The sequence below is a fragment of the Enhydra lutris genome, unplaced genomic scaffold, assembly GCF_002288905.1.
Source record: "Enhydra lutris kenyoni isolate GAN:26980312 unplaced genomic scaffold, ASM228890v2 scaffoldscaffold1, whole genome shotgun sequence".
NCBI lineage: Eukaryota > Metazoa > Chordata > Mammalia > Carnivora > Mustelidae > Enhydra > Enhydra lutris.
In genome coordinates this window covers 77,842,562-77,857,945 of record NW_019154085.1, presented here as the reverse complement: position 1 = coordinate 77,857,945, position 15,384 = coordinate 77,842,562, and the positions used below count along the sequence as shown (strand labels likewise).

At 34.9% G+C, this 15,384-nt stretch overlaps 1 protein-coding gene across 3 annotated transcripts in view; it reads left to right on the top strand.

Annotated features, from left to right (window-relative positions):
- LOC111143001 (phosphodiesterase 1A) overlaps positions 1 to 15,384 on the top strand; it is a 329,203-nt gene that overhangs the window by 274,166 nt on the left and 39,653 nt on the right. For all 3 annotated transcript variants that reach the window (XM_022496402.1, XM_022496393.1, XM_022496411.1), the window contains exons 7-10: positions 1,299 to 1,399; positions 8,859 to 8,984; positions 13,069 to 13,170; positions 13,278 to 13,398. In XM_022496402.1, coding sequence (XP_022352110.1) covers positions 1,299 to 1,399; positions 8,859 to 8,984; positions 13,069 to 13,170; positions 13,278 to 13,398 — 450 coding nt within the window. The remainder of the gene's footprint in view (positions 1 to 1,298; positions 1,400 to 8,858; positions 8,985 to 13,068; positions 13,171 to 13,277; positions 13,399 to 15,384) is intronic.

Here is a 15,384-nt window from a genome sequence, read left to right as displayed (position 1 = left end):
ACTGTACTATGGGCAATTCGATTTCCATATTGGTCTCCACAGTATCTTCTGCATCTGCTCTTTCCATTTAGAATCTCTCTGTTTCTCCCATGGCATTAGGTGCAAATCTTTGTGCATCCTTCTTCCAAGATCACTGCCACCAAATAGACATTCTGTCTGCCCTTCGATTTTATCTTTTTCTGTGACCGTTTATCAATTATGCATGTAGTTTCTATTTTTCTGTTTTTTGTACAATGTAATTGTTTCAAGTGTGTGGAATGAGACTACTAACGAACAAGCTCCTTGTCATTGGGATCCTCCATTCCCAGCATCAAGTTCCATCTACTTGCACCATTATCTAACAGAACTTTCTGTGATGATGGAAACACTTTGCATCGGCACTGTTCCATATGGTAACTACTTGCCACCTGTGACTCCTGAGAAGTTGAAGTGTGGCTTCTGTCCCCAGGGAAAGTGAACTTAATTTTACTTAATTTTATTTATTTTCAATTTAAGTAGTGGCCCATGGTTATCATAATAGAGAGTGTAGTAAAACTGTTATGCAAAATGTCAGTGATGAATAAACTACCAAATTACCTAGTAGACTTATAATAGCAGAGAAATTTTGTTAAGCCATCCTCCTGATAACAGAAAGATCAATGTATATGAAGCGGGTGGTCTGGATTTTAAATGAAAACACTTGCTCTATCTTTTATTATTAGTTTTAATTGCACAGTCAGAATATATGTGTTATGAAGAGCAAATTTGGTAAATTCTTAGAAACTCTTACGAATCTTAATATGAACTATATAAGCAAAGTTCAGTTCTCTAGTGAGCAAAGTGAATATTTTCAACTCTTAGGTGAAAAATTTTCTCATAGTAGGGTCTTCTACAAAAGTTGAGCTAAAGATATTTTAATGGTGTATGGGCCCTTATGTCAAAAATTACTAAACTAAAAAAATTACTAAACTGTAACCGATTTCATGAGGGCCCAGATTCATAAATCTGTGAATTCAAAAATCCACACAGGGTTTACCTTTTAAATAATGGAAAATTACTCCTTTTCTGATTGGCTAGGAACATTATAATATCTGTATTTTGAACCTACAAGCCATGAAACAATCATTGACCTCATGAATCATCCATTATGCATAATCAACGAATATGAGAAAGGAAGGAAAAATGTATTTGAAATCAACAAAAATAATTTAATGTATTTATATGATTACTTATACTGGCTGCACTGAAAATCTCTTTTGTAGAAATACAGCATGGCCTCTGCTTTGTAAATATGATAGTATCTTTCCTTAATTTACCAGCACTGGCTCACTGAACTGGAAATTTTAGCAATGGTCTTTGCTGCTGCCATTCATGACTACGAGCATACAGGAACCACAAACAACTTTCATATTCAGACAAGGTAAGCTACATAAAATATTAACTTTTCTAACTTAAAACTTGAAGTTTATTTTTCTACATATCTCTTATTTTTAATAAAATTTTTAAAAAACAGTGAAGACGTCTAGTAAGTAGTTTTAATGGATTTTAGCAAAATTCCTTAAGTTATAAACACTTTCTCAATTATTTATCAAAAAAAACTGTATAAATATTTACTGACATATTTAACAATTTAAAGCATGTAAAAATGTGTCATAATTTCTCTCTGCCCAGAATTTATACTTTGAAGTATCACACAATTCAGACATCTGACTGACATGAATCTTGCAACATGTTATTTAAGGCATTAGTTTAGTATCATTATGTATGTGAAAGTAATAAAATTGTGCTTTTGAAGAAAATCAAAGAAACCTTATTTCCAGATTAGTGTGAAGTGTTAAATTTAAAATAATTAGAAAATGAGGTTTTTAATGGTGCTAATAATGACAGTTATTAGAATCAAAATTCCAGAGTGGAGATATATCTGTCTGCTAGGGCTATTATCACAAAATCACAGATTGGGTGGTTTAAATAATGGAATTTTTCTCAGAGTTCTGAGGTCTAGAAGTCCAGGAAATGTCAGCAGGTTTGGTTTCTGCAGAACCTCCCTACTTGGCTTAGATGGCCACCTTCTCACTGTCTTCACATGACCTTTCCTATGTGGGTATACATTCCTGGTATCTCTTCTTCTTCTTATAAGAATATCAGCCATATTGGATTAAGGCACACCCTTATAACCTTATTTAACTTTAATTACCTCTTTAAAAGCCTTTTCTCCAAATACAGTCACATTCTAAGGTACAAGGGGACTTCAACATATGAATTTTAGGGAGACATAATTCATTTCATAACAGAAAGGTGCTCTGTGTTCTTTTTGGTTGCAGAGATCTCAATGCCTGAGAGGCAAAATGTGTCTAGGACCCATCATGATCCAACTTTCTATACGTAGGTCCCTGACATTTCTCTAAGTCTTTCACTAGTCAGAGTTGCTTGAGATGGAGATAGAAGTTGAGAAACTGATACTGCTCTAGAATTACTGTAGATCCTTCCAGTCTTATTAAGGGAAAATTAATATTTTTTCTTTTTTTAATTAATAGATTTTATTTCTTAGAGTGGTTTTAGATTTATAGAAAAACTGAACAGAAAGTACATAATTCCCATACACTCTCTTTCCCCACCCCCACAGTTTCCCCTATTGTTAACATCTTGCATCAGTATGGTGCATTTGTTATAATGAACCACTACTGATACATTATTATTAACTAAAGCCCATAATACATATTAGAGTTTAGTTTTTGTGTTACACATTGTATGGATTTTACAAATGTATAATGCCATATATCCACCATTATGGTATCATACACAATAGTTTCACTAACCTAAAACCTCCGGTGCATCATCTATTCCTCCCTTCCTTCCTCCCTCCCTCCCTTCCTCCCTCTCTCTGCCTTTACACCTGACAACCACTGGTCTTGATAATATTTTGTGGTTTTGCCTTTTCCAAAATGTCTTATAGTTGAAATCATGTGATATAAAGCCTTCTCAGACTGGTTTCTTTCACTTAATAATATGCATTTAATGTTCCTCAATGTCTCTTCATGGCTTGATAGCTCTTTCAGTTTCATTGGTGAACAATATTCCATATGCATGTGACAGAGTTTGTTTCCTTATTTGCCTATAAAGGATATCTTGGTTACTTCCAAATTTTCGGATAAAGGTTATGAATAAAGGGCTATCAACATTCATGTGCAGATTTTTGTGTGGTCTGTTCATTTGCTTTTTAATAGCAATATTTCTAACAACCGATTTTGCAGCTATAGGAAATTATTTTTTTAATGTGGAGATCATAGGAATATTTTATCAAAAGATTAGAGATTTTTAGAGCTTTCAGTGACTAAAATGACAGAGAGCCACATTATGGATCATTTAGTCAAGGCCTCACAGTCTAAGAAGAGAAAACAAGAGATGAAATGACCTCTCTGTCTTCACATGATGATGGCAGTGGCAGAATTGAGAAGCTGAGAAGAGGGACAGTCTCAATCCAGTCTACTCATACAACTCTGACCCCAAGACCAAGGCAGGTGCATGAAAGTTCCAGTCTTCTATAGCCTGAAATGGGATGGACTTAGATGGCGTGGCCCCTTGATGGAGACAGAGGAAGGCTTGAAATTCCAGCAGTGAAATACTGAGGAAGGCATTCTGTCTATTCCCAGAGCTTTTGAGATTGACAGACCATGAAATGTAAAGGCAGACCTGGAGGTCTGTTCATGTGGAAGAGGATGTTAATTACCTACACATTTGTAGAGTAGAGGCAGCTCTTCCATTTTTGTGTCAAACATCAAAGTGAAGGTAGACCATGCACATCATTTTTGGTTGTCAAAGACCCTTCTACATCCACTGAATCCATAATGAGTGAGATTTTAGTTAAGCACAGCTCATTACTGAGCTGAGCCCCACAGTTTTAGCAGTTGGAGAAGGGAGCAAGGGATTGGTTATCCATGAACACTTCTTGTTTTTTCTACTCTGTAAAGTGAAGGCCAAGGGCTAGCCTTCTCCAGCAGTAGTGTCGGGCCATCACTTCCAGCTTTCTCCTTACCATCCATTTACAACTGACAAAGAGTCCTAACTTACTTATGCTTGGGACTGCAGAAAAGGTGAAGGAAATGGAGAAAAAGGGAAGAGGTGGAAGAGGAGAAGGTAGAGTAAAGAAAGAGGAGAGGGAGAAAGAAGAATTCATTTTTTCCCCCAATTTTACATTAAGAAACTCTGTAAATAAAGGGGAGAAAGTGTCTGGCATTTTATATATTTTCTTATAAATTGCCTACCAGGATCAATTTAAAGGATTAATCATGCAAGAATTTGAGAATTCTATAAATGAACATGTTGTGGTGACCATAAACACAACAATATAATGTGCTTTTAAAACTCTATCGCCTTTCCATTTTGTCCAAAAAAAATAAGATCTTATGTTACAAGTATCAATAATTCTATTGTATTTTATATCATTCATTGTTTCTTGGATTTAGAATGCTTTTCTAATATGGAGAACTATATACTGGATAATGCAAAATAAAAATAATTTAGAACATAGTGCAATGCTAGATTTGAGTTCAATACAGACATTATAATTCATGAAATCCTTGAAAGTGTAAATAAATGGAGATAATTTCTTTTTCGTAAAAATACCGAGCTACATGTTACCATGGATACTGAATGTTGCTTAGAGTTTTGTTCTTTTCTTAGCAGTCAAAGACCATCTCAAACATTAAAATGGTGCTGTATTATCAGAATCTTATTGGATTTATGAGACAAAATCATAGTAATTTGCTACAATTAAATCCGGTTCAAAGATATAGCTTTGCTTGCTGCTGAAAGTAAAGGACAGTGATACTTGGAGCCATGTCATGTAGTTACACTGCCGTGGCTAGATTTGAGGCCATATGATACAAATGACATGTGATTTACATGTCAGTTTTTCCCATGATCTGTGTGAACTTCTGGAGATACTTGGGCAAGATATATTCAGTCCTCTCTTGAACAAGGTTTGCAGGTGTACTTTTCCATATATTGAGTTATGATTATTGGTTAGAGAATTTTTAGGCCATCATTGGGATTAAAAGAAAATCTATTGTGGAATTATGTACCATTAGCTAACTACATATGTTTTTCTATTTTTATGATAGTTCTAGAAACAAAAGATGAAGTAATTGTTCTGCCTCATAGGTCATTTTCCCTATGTTGGATTAATAATAAAGCTTGGTTTATTTAGTAGATCATTAGATACAGATCTCAAATAGGTTCCTTGCAACCAAAACCAGGTTTCTTTAGTTCTTTCTTTTATTTATCCTTCCCTATTCTTTGGTAAACATTCAGTGGTAATGTCGGTTCTGTAACCAGTACTACTGACTGAGAAGCCTAAAACAGTAAGTCTTAATGAGGCAGTTTTAGTGCTGACGAACTATAGGTCTACCACAAGGAATGAAAAACGAAGAGTCTGGGCATTGCAGCAAGTGGAAACTGAGTTGCACAGGTCTTAACTTGACTTCCCTTTTGCTATTTTTGCTGCCTCCAATTTGGCAACGTATATGGGTGGATGTGCCATTTTAATACATTAAACATAGTGGTCCCGCTTCCATTCCACACTTGCAAAATGATCTGGCAATCTAAGAGGACAGAGGAAGAAGCCAGGGCTCCATTATACAGATCTGAGAATGCTTGCAATATTTCATACTTTATGCTAGACCACTAAGTTCAGCAATGCTGCTTGAAGTAGTTTGTTTGCTTAAATGATGTGAAAATATGGACAGGTGAAAAGCAAAAAAATTTCCTTGATGAATTCATCACTCTAAAATATAATGTTTGTTATAAATTGGTGGTAAAACACACATTTCACATTTTGGTTTGTTTTTTTTTTTTTTTTAAGGTTTTCTCAGTTAATTTAATGCCGCAGGATCTAAATATTCAAGTTTAATCACAACATTATGAGGGAGAAAAAACTAAAATCATAATAGATCAAATGATTTTCATCATTCCCTCTACCCTCCATCCAAAGTAATTTTAGTCTAAGGGCATAGAAAATAGTTGGTAATCAACTATCTGGAATGGGTTGATTCATCAGTAGAGGGTTTGATTCATTCAATGATTGAATGAGCATACCAGGTAATTTTTTTCCCTCTGGTTGGCATATCAGATTATTTTACAGGTGTCTGGATTACAAATTGTAAGGAAAAGACAAGTATATTCAAACTATGATAATTAAAAGGAAACTAAGATAATTAAAAGGAAACTATGACCAAACTGGTGAATTAAGGAAATCATCATATCAACATGCTAAAGAAGAAAAACATGAAATTATATCAAAATGGAGAAAAGGCATTTGACAAAATCCAACACCATTCATGATAAAAATTCTCAGCAAACTAGGAATAAAAGAGACCTTTCTCAACTTGATAAAGGAGATCTACCAAAAAACCTGATGACTAACCTCACACTTAACAGTGAGAAACTTGAAGCTTTCCCAGTAAGTACAGAAACAAGGCAAGGATATTTCTTTCACTACCTTTTTTAAACTGTGGTCATAGTGGAAGTCCTAGTTAATGCAATAAGGCAAGGACAGGAGACAGAAAGCATAAAGATTGGGAAAGAAAGCATAAAACTGTCTTTGTTCACAAGTTACATTATAGTCTATATAGAAAATTCAAAGGAATTGACCCAAAAGCTCCTAGAACTAATAAACAATTATAGCAAGTTTGAAGAATATAAGGTTAGCATGCAAAATTTGGCCACTTTCCTACATACCAGTAATGAACAAGTGGAATTTTAAATTAAAATCACAGTATCACTTACAATAGCATAAAAAATTAAAATATTCAGGTATAAATCTAACAAATATGTATAAGATGTATATCAGGAAAACTACAAAAATCTGATGACAGATTCAAAGAACTAAATCAATGGAGGGATATTCCATGTTCATGGTAGGAAGACTCAATATTGTCAAGATGTCAGTTCTTCTCAACTTGGTCTATAGATTCAAAGCAATCCCAATGAAACTCCAGCAAAATAGTTTGTGGATGTTGACAAGCAAATTTAAAGTTTATATGGAAAGGCAAAAGACCCAGAATAGCCAACACATTACTGAAAGAGAAGAACAGAGTTGGAGAATGGATACTATCTAACCTCAAGACTCGCAATAAAGCTACAGTAGTCAAGATGGTGTGGTATTGGTAAAAGAATAAACAAATAGATCAATGGAACAGAAGAAAGATCCAAGAAATAGACACACATAAAGGTAGTTTTACCTTTTACCTGATCTTTGATGAAGGACCAAAGGCAATGCAATAGGCCAAACACAGTCTAGTCTCTTCAGCAAATGGATCTGAAACTAATGAACATGCAAAAAAATAAATCTAGACACAGTCTTTATTCTCCTCACAAAAACTAACTCAAAATGGATAGACCTAATGTAAAAATGCAAAACTATGAAATTCTTAGAAGTCAACATAAGAAAAAAACCTAGATGATCTTGAATGGGACAATGCCTTTTTAGATACAACACTAAATCAAAATTCACAAAAACTAATTGGTAAGCTGGACTTCATTAAAGTTAGAAACTTATGCTCTGTAAAAGACAATATCAAGGTAATTAGACCATCCACAAGGTGGGGGGAAATATTTGCAAAAGATATATCTGATAAGGGATGTTGTGCAAAATATACAAAAAACTCTAAACTCTACAATAATAAATGGCCCAACTTAAAACTGTGCTTCAACAGACATCTCACCAAAGAAGAGATACAGATGGAAAATTAGCATATGAAAAGGTGTTCCACATTATATGTCATAAGGGAAATGCAAATTAAAACAATGAGATATCACTACACCTCTATTATAATGGCTAAAATCTGGAACACTGACGACACCAGCTATTGGTGAGGATATGTGGCCACTGGACTTCTCATGCACTGTAGTGGGAAAGCAAAATGGTACAGCCATTTAGGAAGCCATTTCTGGCAGTTTGTCAGAAAATGAAACATATTCTTACCATACAGTCCAGCAATCACACTCCTTAGTATTTACTGAAAGGAGCTGAAAAATTATGTCTATACAAAAACCTGAACATGGATATTTGTAGCAGCTTTATTCATAATGGCCAAAAGTTGGAAGCAATTGAGAAATCCTTAGGTAGGTGAAAGGTTAACTTGTGATAGATCTAGACAATGGACTATTACTTGGTGTTCAAAAGAGCTGAGCTATCAAGCCATGAAAAGACCTGGAAGAATCTTACATGCATATTACTAAGTATAAGAAGCCAGTCTGAAAGGGTTACATGCTATATGATTTTAAATATATGATATTCTTCAGCAGCCAAAACTATGGAGAAAAATAAAAAGATCGGTGGTTACCAGGGGTTATGGACATGGGACGGATGAACAGACTGAGCACAGAGGATTTCTATGGCAGTGAAACTACTCAGAGTAATGTCATAATGGCGGATGCATGTCATCGTACATTTGTCCAAAGACCCAGGGTGTACAACACCAAGAGTGAATCCTAGTGTAAACTGTGGATTTGGGGTGACAATGACGTTCAATGTAGACCTATAAATTATAACCAATGTAACACTCTGGTGTGGGATATTGATAACGAGGAGGTGGTTTTACATATCTGGGGTGAGGGGGTGTATGGCAAAGCTCTGTACCTTCCGCTCAATTTTGCTGTGAACCTACAACTGCTCTAAAAAAAAAAAAAAACAAAGTCTATTTTTTTAAAGCTATCGCATGGTTAAAAGAAAAAAAAAAGAAACTAAGTACTTCCATACATTTAGGTGTTTGATTATAGAATTCTTATTGATGAGATATCTTGTGACTTGAGTATATTTAGCAAATGCTTATGCAATCTAAAATAAATCCTCTACTGGACATTTTGTTTTTAATTCTTAGGTCAGATGTTGCCCTTTTGTATAATGATCGCTCTGTCCTTGAGAATCACCATGTGAGTGCAGCTTATCGACTTATGCAAGAAGAAGAAATGAATGTTTTGATAAATTTGTCCAAAGATGACTGGAGGTGAGTTTCAAAGGAAGCCCAGATGAAATTTAATTTTAGGAAAAACTTAAATTATGTAATTTAAAATGAAGAAATTCATATTATAAAAGTTCCCCTTGACTGAATGACTGTGAGAAGGACTAGAACCTACAAGATGTTGTTCAGGAGCCAGGCTCTGCTGGTTGGAGTTGAGCTATTTTCCAGGCTAATTCCACATCTGTATACATCATGGCCAGTCCACAACACTGCGTACCCCACAACACATAGTTTAGGACACATAATGATGTACTCTCTGTAATGGAGCTCCACTTAATTATACCAATATGTGGTCCTAAATAAATTCAAAATCTTAGTGTAATATGAATTTCTTCATATATTACTTTTCTATATGTGGAGTTTACTTTATATTTTATTTTTTTTAAGATTTTATTTATTTATTTGACAGTCAGAGATCACAAGCAGGCAGAGAGGCAGGCAGAAAGAGGAGGTAGCAGGCTCCCTGCTAAGCAGAGAGCCCAATGTGGGGCTGGATCCCAGGACCCTGGGATCATGACCTGAGCCGAAGGCAGAGGTTTTAACGCACTCAGCCACCCAGGCATCCTGGAGTTTAGCTTTTTAAAAAAATTAAAAAGTCACTGTTTGAAGAAAAAATTACAAATACAATATGCTAAAATGACCCAGATGCAGAGGGAAATCTTATCTGTTTCTCCAAAGCATCCATCAGCTTAAAAAAAAAAAAAATCATGGATGGGTGATACTTGTTGCCACACAGTGGGAAATAACACGATGTACCCCTACAACTCAGCATAATTTTCCCTACTTCTTGATCTTTTGGTCATCGTCAGCCTTTTCATTTGACTATAGGGCTGCCAGATTTAACAAATAAAAATAAGGGATGTCCAATTAAGTATGAATTTCTGATTAACATAGAAATTTTTAGTGCAAATATGTCTGCATATCCCTACTAGTCAATGAGACCTATTTATACGTTAAAAAAAAAAAAAAAAGCCTTTAACAAAGGCTTTAACAAAGATTTTGTTGAAAGTTAATGGGCCAAAAAGCTTCCTATTTAAATATCAGAGGGGTAAAATGGTGACTAATATAACACAAGGAAAATAAATAAATAAATAAATAAAGGTTAAAAAAATAAAGTGCCTTGGGATCAAGAACTGCCTCAAAATATGGGGCGCCTGGGTGGCTCAGTCGGTTAAGCGGCTGCCTTTGGCTCAGATCATCATCCCAGGCTCCTGGGATCGAGCCCCCATCAGGCTCCCTGCTCAGTGGAGAGCCTGGGCTTCTCCCTCTCCCTCTGCTGCTCTGCCTACTTGTGTTCTCTCTCTCTCTCTCTCTGTCTCAAATAAATAAATACAATCTTAAAAAAAAAAAAAAAAAAAAAAAAAGAACTGCCTCAAAATAAATGAGTGAATAAATGAATAAAGGTTAATTCAGGATTTAAAACAAGCCCAAATTTCTGATAGGTACTCTTCCAAATACTCAAGCTTTCTGGCTTTTCAAGGACATTTTGAAGCTGTATAAAAAATACAGGCTCACAGGGTCACCTGAGTGGCTCAGTGGGTTAAAAATACGGGCTCACTTTTGCAACTATAGAAGCAGATCTAATGTGGGTGGTGGGAGGCACTTTGTTTTGGGAAACTGGTTCAGGCCTTTCATTTTATTCTGCCAGAAACAATAGCCCAGAGTCCAATAACTGAGGGTTTTGGAGGGAAGGGGCTTGGGGGATTGGGTGGGCCTGGTGATGGGTATTAAGGAGGGCACGTATTACATGGAGCACTGGGCATGGTACATAAACAATGAATTCTGGAACACTGAAAAAATTAAATTAAATTAAATTTAAAAAAAAAAAGAAAGAAACAAGAGCCCAGTTGGGTTTCCAGCTAAGAAGGCCAGCATCTAATTATAAAAGGATTTTAAAGCTACCGCTGCTGGGTTATGTGGAGAATAGAAGAGCAAAGGTAGACGTAGAGAGATAAGTTTGGAGGTATTTCCTGTGGTCCAAGAGATGATTATTTACATTTAGAGTATTTAATTTTTTGTCAGTGATCATTATTCCCAGAGATATCACTTAATATTATTAATTTTTATGGTTATTCCTTTGAATTAAACTTTTTCCTTCTCAAAGTTGATTCTGTTGCTATTTTGGTGTGTTTTTTTTACTATATTTTGTTCTTTAACATCTTTATTATTCTAATAATTTATTCCTTTAATATTTTATAAATTTCTGTACAGTAACTTCTCAGAATCATCCTAATTGAATGTTTTTATAGAAATGTTTTAACAAATGCTATAGTATCATATGGATTGTAGAATTTAATAGATCCAACATTGTTTCTAAAAAGCTACAAAAGATACATTTGCTAGCAGAAAGTTGATGACAAGTTACCATAAATTAAAATATGAATAGATTTTTAGAGATTTGTAGGCTTTCTGTTTGCATACCTATTTATTTCTTAAAGTAACTTAGTAACCATAAATGCAATAATTTAAAAATTTTGGTAAGGAAGATTCATAAATAAGTAATTTCCCTTATGCACTATTTTGCCTAGCTTATTAATACATTATTAGTTGATTATTGATAATATCTAGCATCTTATATGCAAAGTACAATATACTAAATTTTATAGATTTCATAAAACTTCTGTCTCATTTTTCCTTAGTTAAAATGAATATTTTGGTTCAGTTGCTATTGTAATATAGGTCTCTTCATAATTTCAGAGAAAAAAATGTAATTAAGAATAACTTAGGGGTGCCTGGGTGGCTCAGTTGGCTGTGTCTGCTGCCACTCTGGTCATGTTCCTGGAGTTCTGGAATAGGTGGAGACCCACATCAGGTTCCCTGCTCAGTGGGAAGTCTGTTTCTCCCTCTGCCCCTCACCCTGCTCATGCTCTCTTGCATGCGTGCTCTCTCTTCTCTCTCAAGTAAATAAATGAAATCTTTTAAAAAGACACAATTTTATTAACTATTTTTAGTTTCTATTCCTTTAATATTTGGGTAAAAGTGTTCTAAGCAAGCTATCTAATATCATCAACAGTAATTAAAATATGGATTTCTCACAGTGCCCATCTAAAAATCCAGTTGAATTTCAGCAAGCTCCTTTAATATGTGGTTGTTTTAAAAAACAAATTATTCAATCACACAAACTTTAGGTTAAATATCTTTGACACAAGATTATAATTCAACTTTACCACACACATTTTACTTAGCTTATTCTATTGGCCATGCCAGAGAATGAAAATAAAATATGATTTCTAGTGTAAGTGACCTTCTTCTCTATCTGTACTGAGCAAGCGATGACTTATAGAACATGCAAGCCTTTGCTGAGGTAATTAATTTCCTGCTTAGTGTGCAAATATTCATGCACATCACTGAATAGCTCAGATTAAAATTTGATTAATATTTCAATAGTACCAATAGCTCTCTCTACAATATATTGTAGAGTCAGGGTTCCAAAAGCTGAAATGGAGAATCCCCACCTACTTTGGCATCTTGTTTTCTCTGGGGTTCTTATGATAGAAGTTTGGCACAGTGAAGTGGTCCTTGTGTCAGCTGTGGGAGTGGGAACTCTTGGGTTGAATCTTATCTCTGCCATCTACCAGTTACCTGTGTGACTGGGCAAAACTCAGTGTCCTCTGGTGTGAAATAATAATACCTCCTCATATAAAAGAACCTACCACACTGCTTGGACTGAATAAATCATGAATACATAGTGGTGCTTTTAATAATAGCAAATACTGCATTTAAAATTATTTTTTTAAGTTGGTCAGGTTCCTTTCAGATAGAAAAACAGTAATTAGGAATTATGAGTAGTAGACAGTCGTGGTTGTGCATGGAGGAACATCCAGTTCTTGAAGGGGAGATGTTAAACAGCATCATTCACAGAGCACTCTCCCGGCAACTTCCAAAAGCTGCGAGAGTTAAAGGGTGAAATAATGTCAACGTTTGTGAGCTCTTTTACGTTTAAAAAGTAGCATCTTTTGTGCTTATATCCATAAAGAAAAATAAAATTTAATCAGTAATATTAAGGAAATGTTTTACTTGAGAATCATCAAGGGCCAAATGAACCTTTCTTCTTTTGATGACTCCACAGGGATCTTCGGAACCTAGTGATTGAAATGGTTTTGTCTACAGACATGTCAGGTCACTTCCAGCAAATTAAAAATATAAGAAACAGTTTGCAGCAGCCTGAAGGGTAGGTTATTTTCTTCCATCATGTTAAAGTTCCATAGGCTTGGACTCAGAAAGGACTGTAATTGGTGACTTCATTCTGATAATTTGAATATGTCCTTGGTTTGACAGGATTGACAAAGCCAAAACTATGTCCCTGATTCTCCATGCAGCAGACATTAGCCACCCAGCCAAATCCTGGCAGCTGCACCACCGCTGGACCATGGCCCTGATGGAGGAGTTTTTCCTACAGGTGCTTCTATGACAATATGTGCAAATATGGAAATAGTGTCTAGGCGTATTGACATGCACCTTTGTAAATGCAGAATCCAGGACTTGTGACTATTATCAACTGGCCACAACACATTCTTGGGGCCTCAAGCAGAATTTATTAATCTTTCAGATAAATATAATTCATAATCCTATGTAGTATAATATATGTTCTAAAGATAGGCAAGTCTTGGATCTCTGATGCTACTCTTAGGAAGGAAAGAAACAAATTAGCCTCATTGTCTGCTGTTAAAAGATAAAATATTAGAGTAGGGATAGCAAATATCTTTCATCATAAAATGGGAAAGGGGAGGATGTATAGCACTGCTGTATACATCTTGTTGGTTAAAATTTAGTCATATATGCACAGTTGCAAGGGAGGCTGAGAAATGCAGTTTTTTGTTGGGTTGACATGTGCCTAAGTTAAAACTAGATTGTTATATGAAAAAAGCAAGGCTAGACATGGGGAATGGACGTGGTCTCTACCTCAAGGATACTTTTTAAAAAAAATAGTGTCCCTGTTTTTTTCCACTCCCACCTAAGGTACCACAATACAATTATGATGCTAACCACCCAGAGTTAGCAGCAGTTCCCAAAGTTAAAGACTCAGTCTTCCATTAGAATGGCTTCACTTCAAGATGCCAACCTCAGGTAGGGCCCTAGGACACCAGCCTTTCTGACCACTGGTTATAAATTCAGGGGTACCCATGACCCTCCTCAGGTTTGACAATTTGTTATAGTAACTCAAAGAACTCAAGAAAGCACTATTCTTATGGCTATAATTTAATTATAAAAAATACAATAAGGAATAGCCAACTGACATTGTACCTATTCTGAAGACATGAAGACTGAATATATTACTATATTTGGAGGACTCTGCTTTCTGTCTCCCACTGTCAATGATTATGATATATGGTTTCACTTTAAAATAGCATTGCATAGTCCTAGAGAAACTTACTGAGTAGCATCTTCCAAATTTAAGTATTTTCATACTAGAAATAGTTTAAATATATTTTAATACATTTTGCGCTAAAAAAAAAAAAAAAACACAAATGTTAAAACCTATCCAGTTCTACAGGGCAACTGTGTGCCATGGCCAAATAAAAATTATAATTTCATGCACTCAACCAAATATTAACCAGAAAATAGTAAATCTAAAGAGAACTTAGAGATCTTTAAGAATGACTTTCTCATATTAGATACGAAAAAAACGGAAGTATGAAGAGACATAAATGACTTTGCTCGGGTTTAAAAATATTATTTTAAATGATCATGAAAACAGGGCGCCTGGGTGGCTCAGTGGGTTAAGCCGCTGCCTTCAGCTCAGGTCATGATCTCAGGGTCCTGGGATCGGGTCCCGCATCGGGCTCTCTGCTTAGCAGGGAGCCTGCTTCCCTCTCTCTCTCTCTCTCTCTGCCTGCCTCTCTACTTGTGATCTCTCTCTGTCAAATAAATAAATAAAAAATCTTAAAAAAAAAAAAATAAAAAAAAAATAAATGATCATGAAAACACAATTGAAATTTTGTCAGATGCAGCTAAAGCAATGCTTAGAGGAAGCTTTATTTATTTTAATGCTTACATTAGAAAAAAAAGTATATATCAGTCATCTGTGCTTCCGCCTAAATAAGCTAGAATTAGGAAAATTAAACCTACTTGATCAAAGGAAGTAACAAATATAAAGTTGGTCAAAGGAAGTAACAAATATAAAAGCAGAAATCAATTAAATAGAAAAAAGACAATAGCAAAAATTAACAAAGAAAATGGTTGGTACTTTGAAAAAATAATAAAATTATCAGCAAATTAAAAAAGAGTAAAAAAAAATAAGTTATAAGTAAAAGAGATGTTATCATTATAGACCCTACATATAGCAAAGCGTAAGGAATATTATCCACAATTTATGCCAATACATTTGACAACTTAGAAAAAATTGTCAAATTCTTTGAAAGATATAAATTACCAAAACAAACAC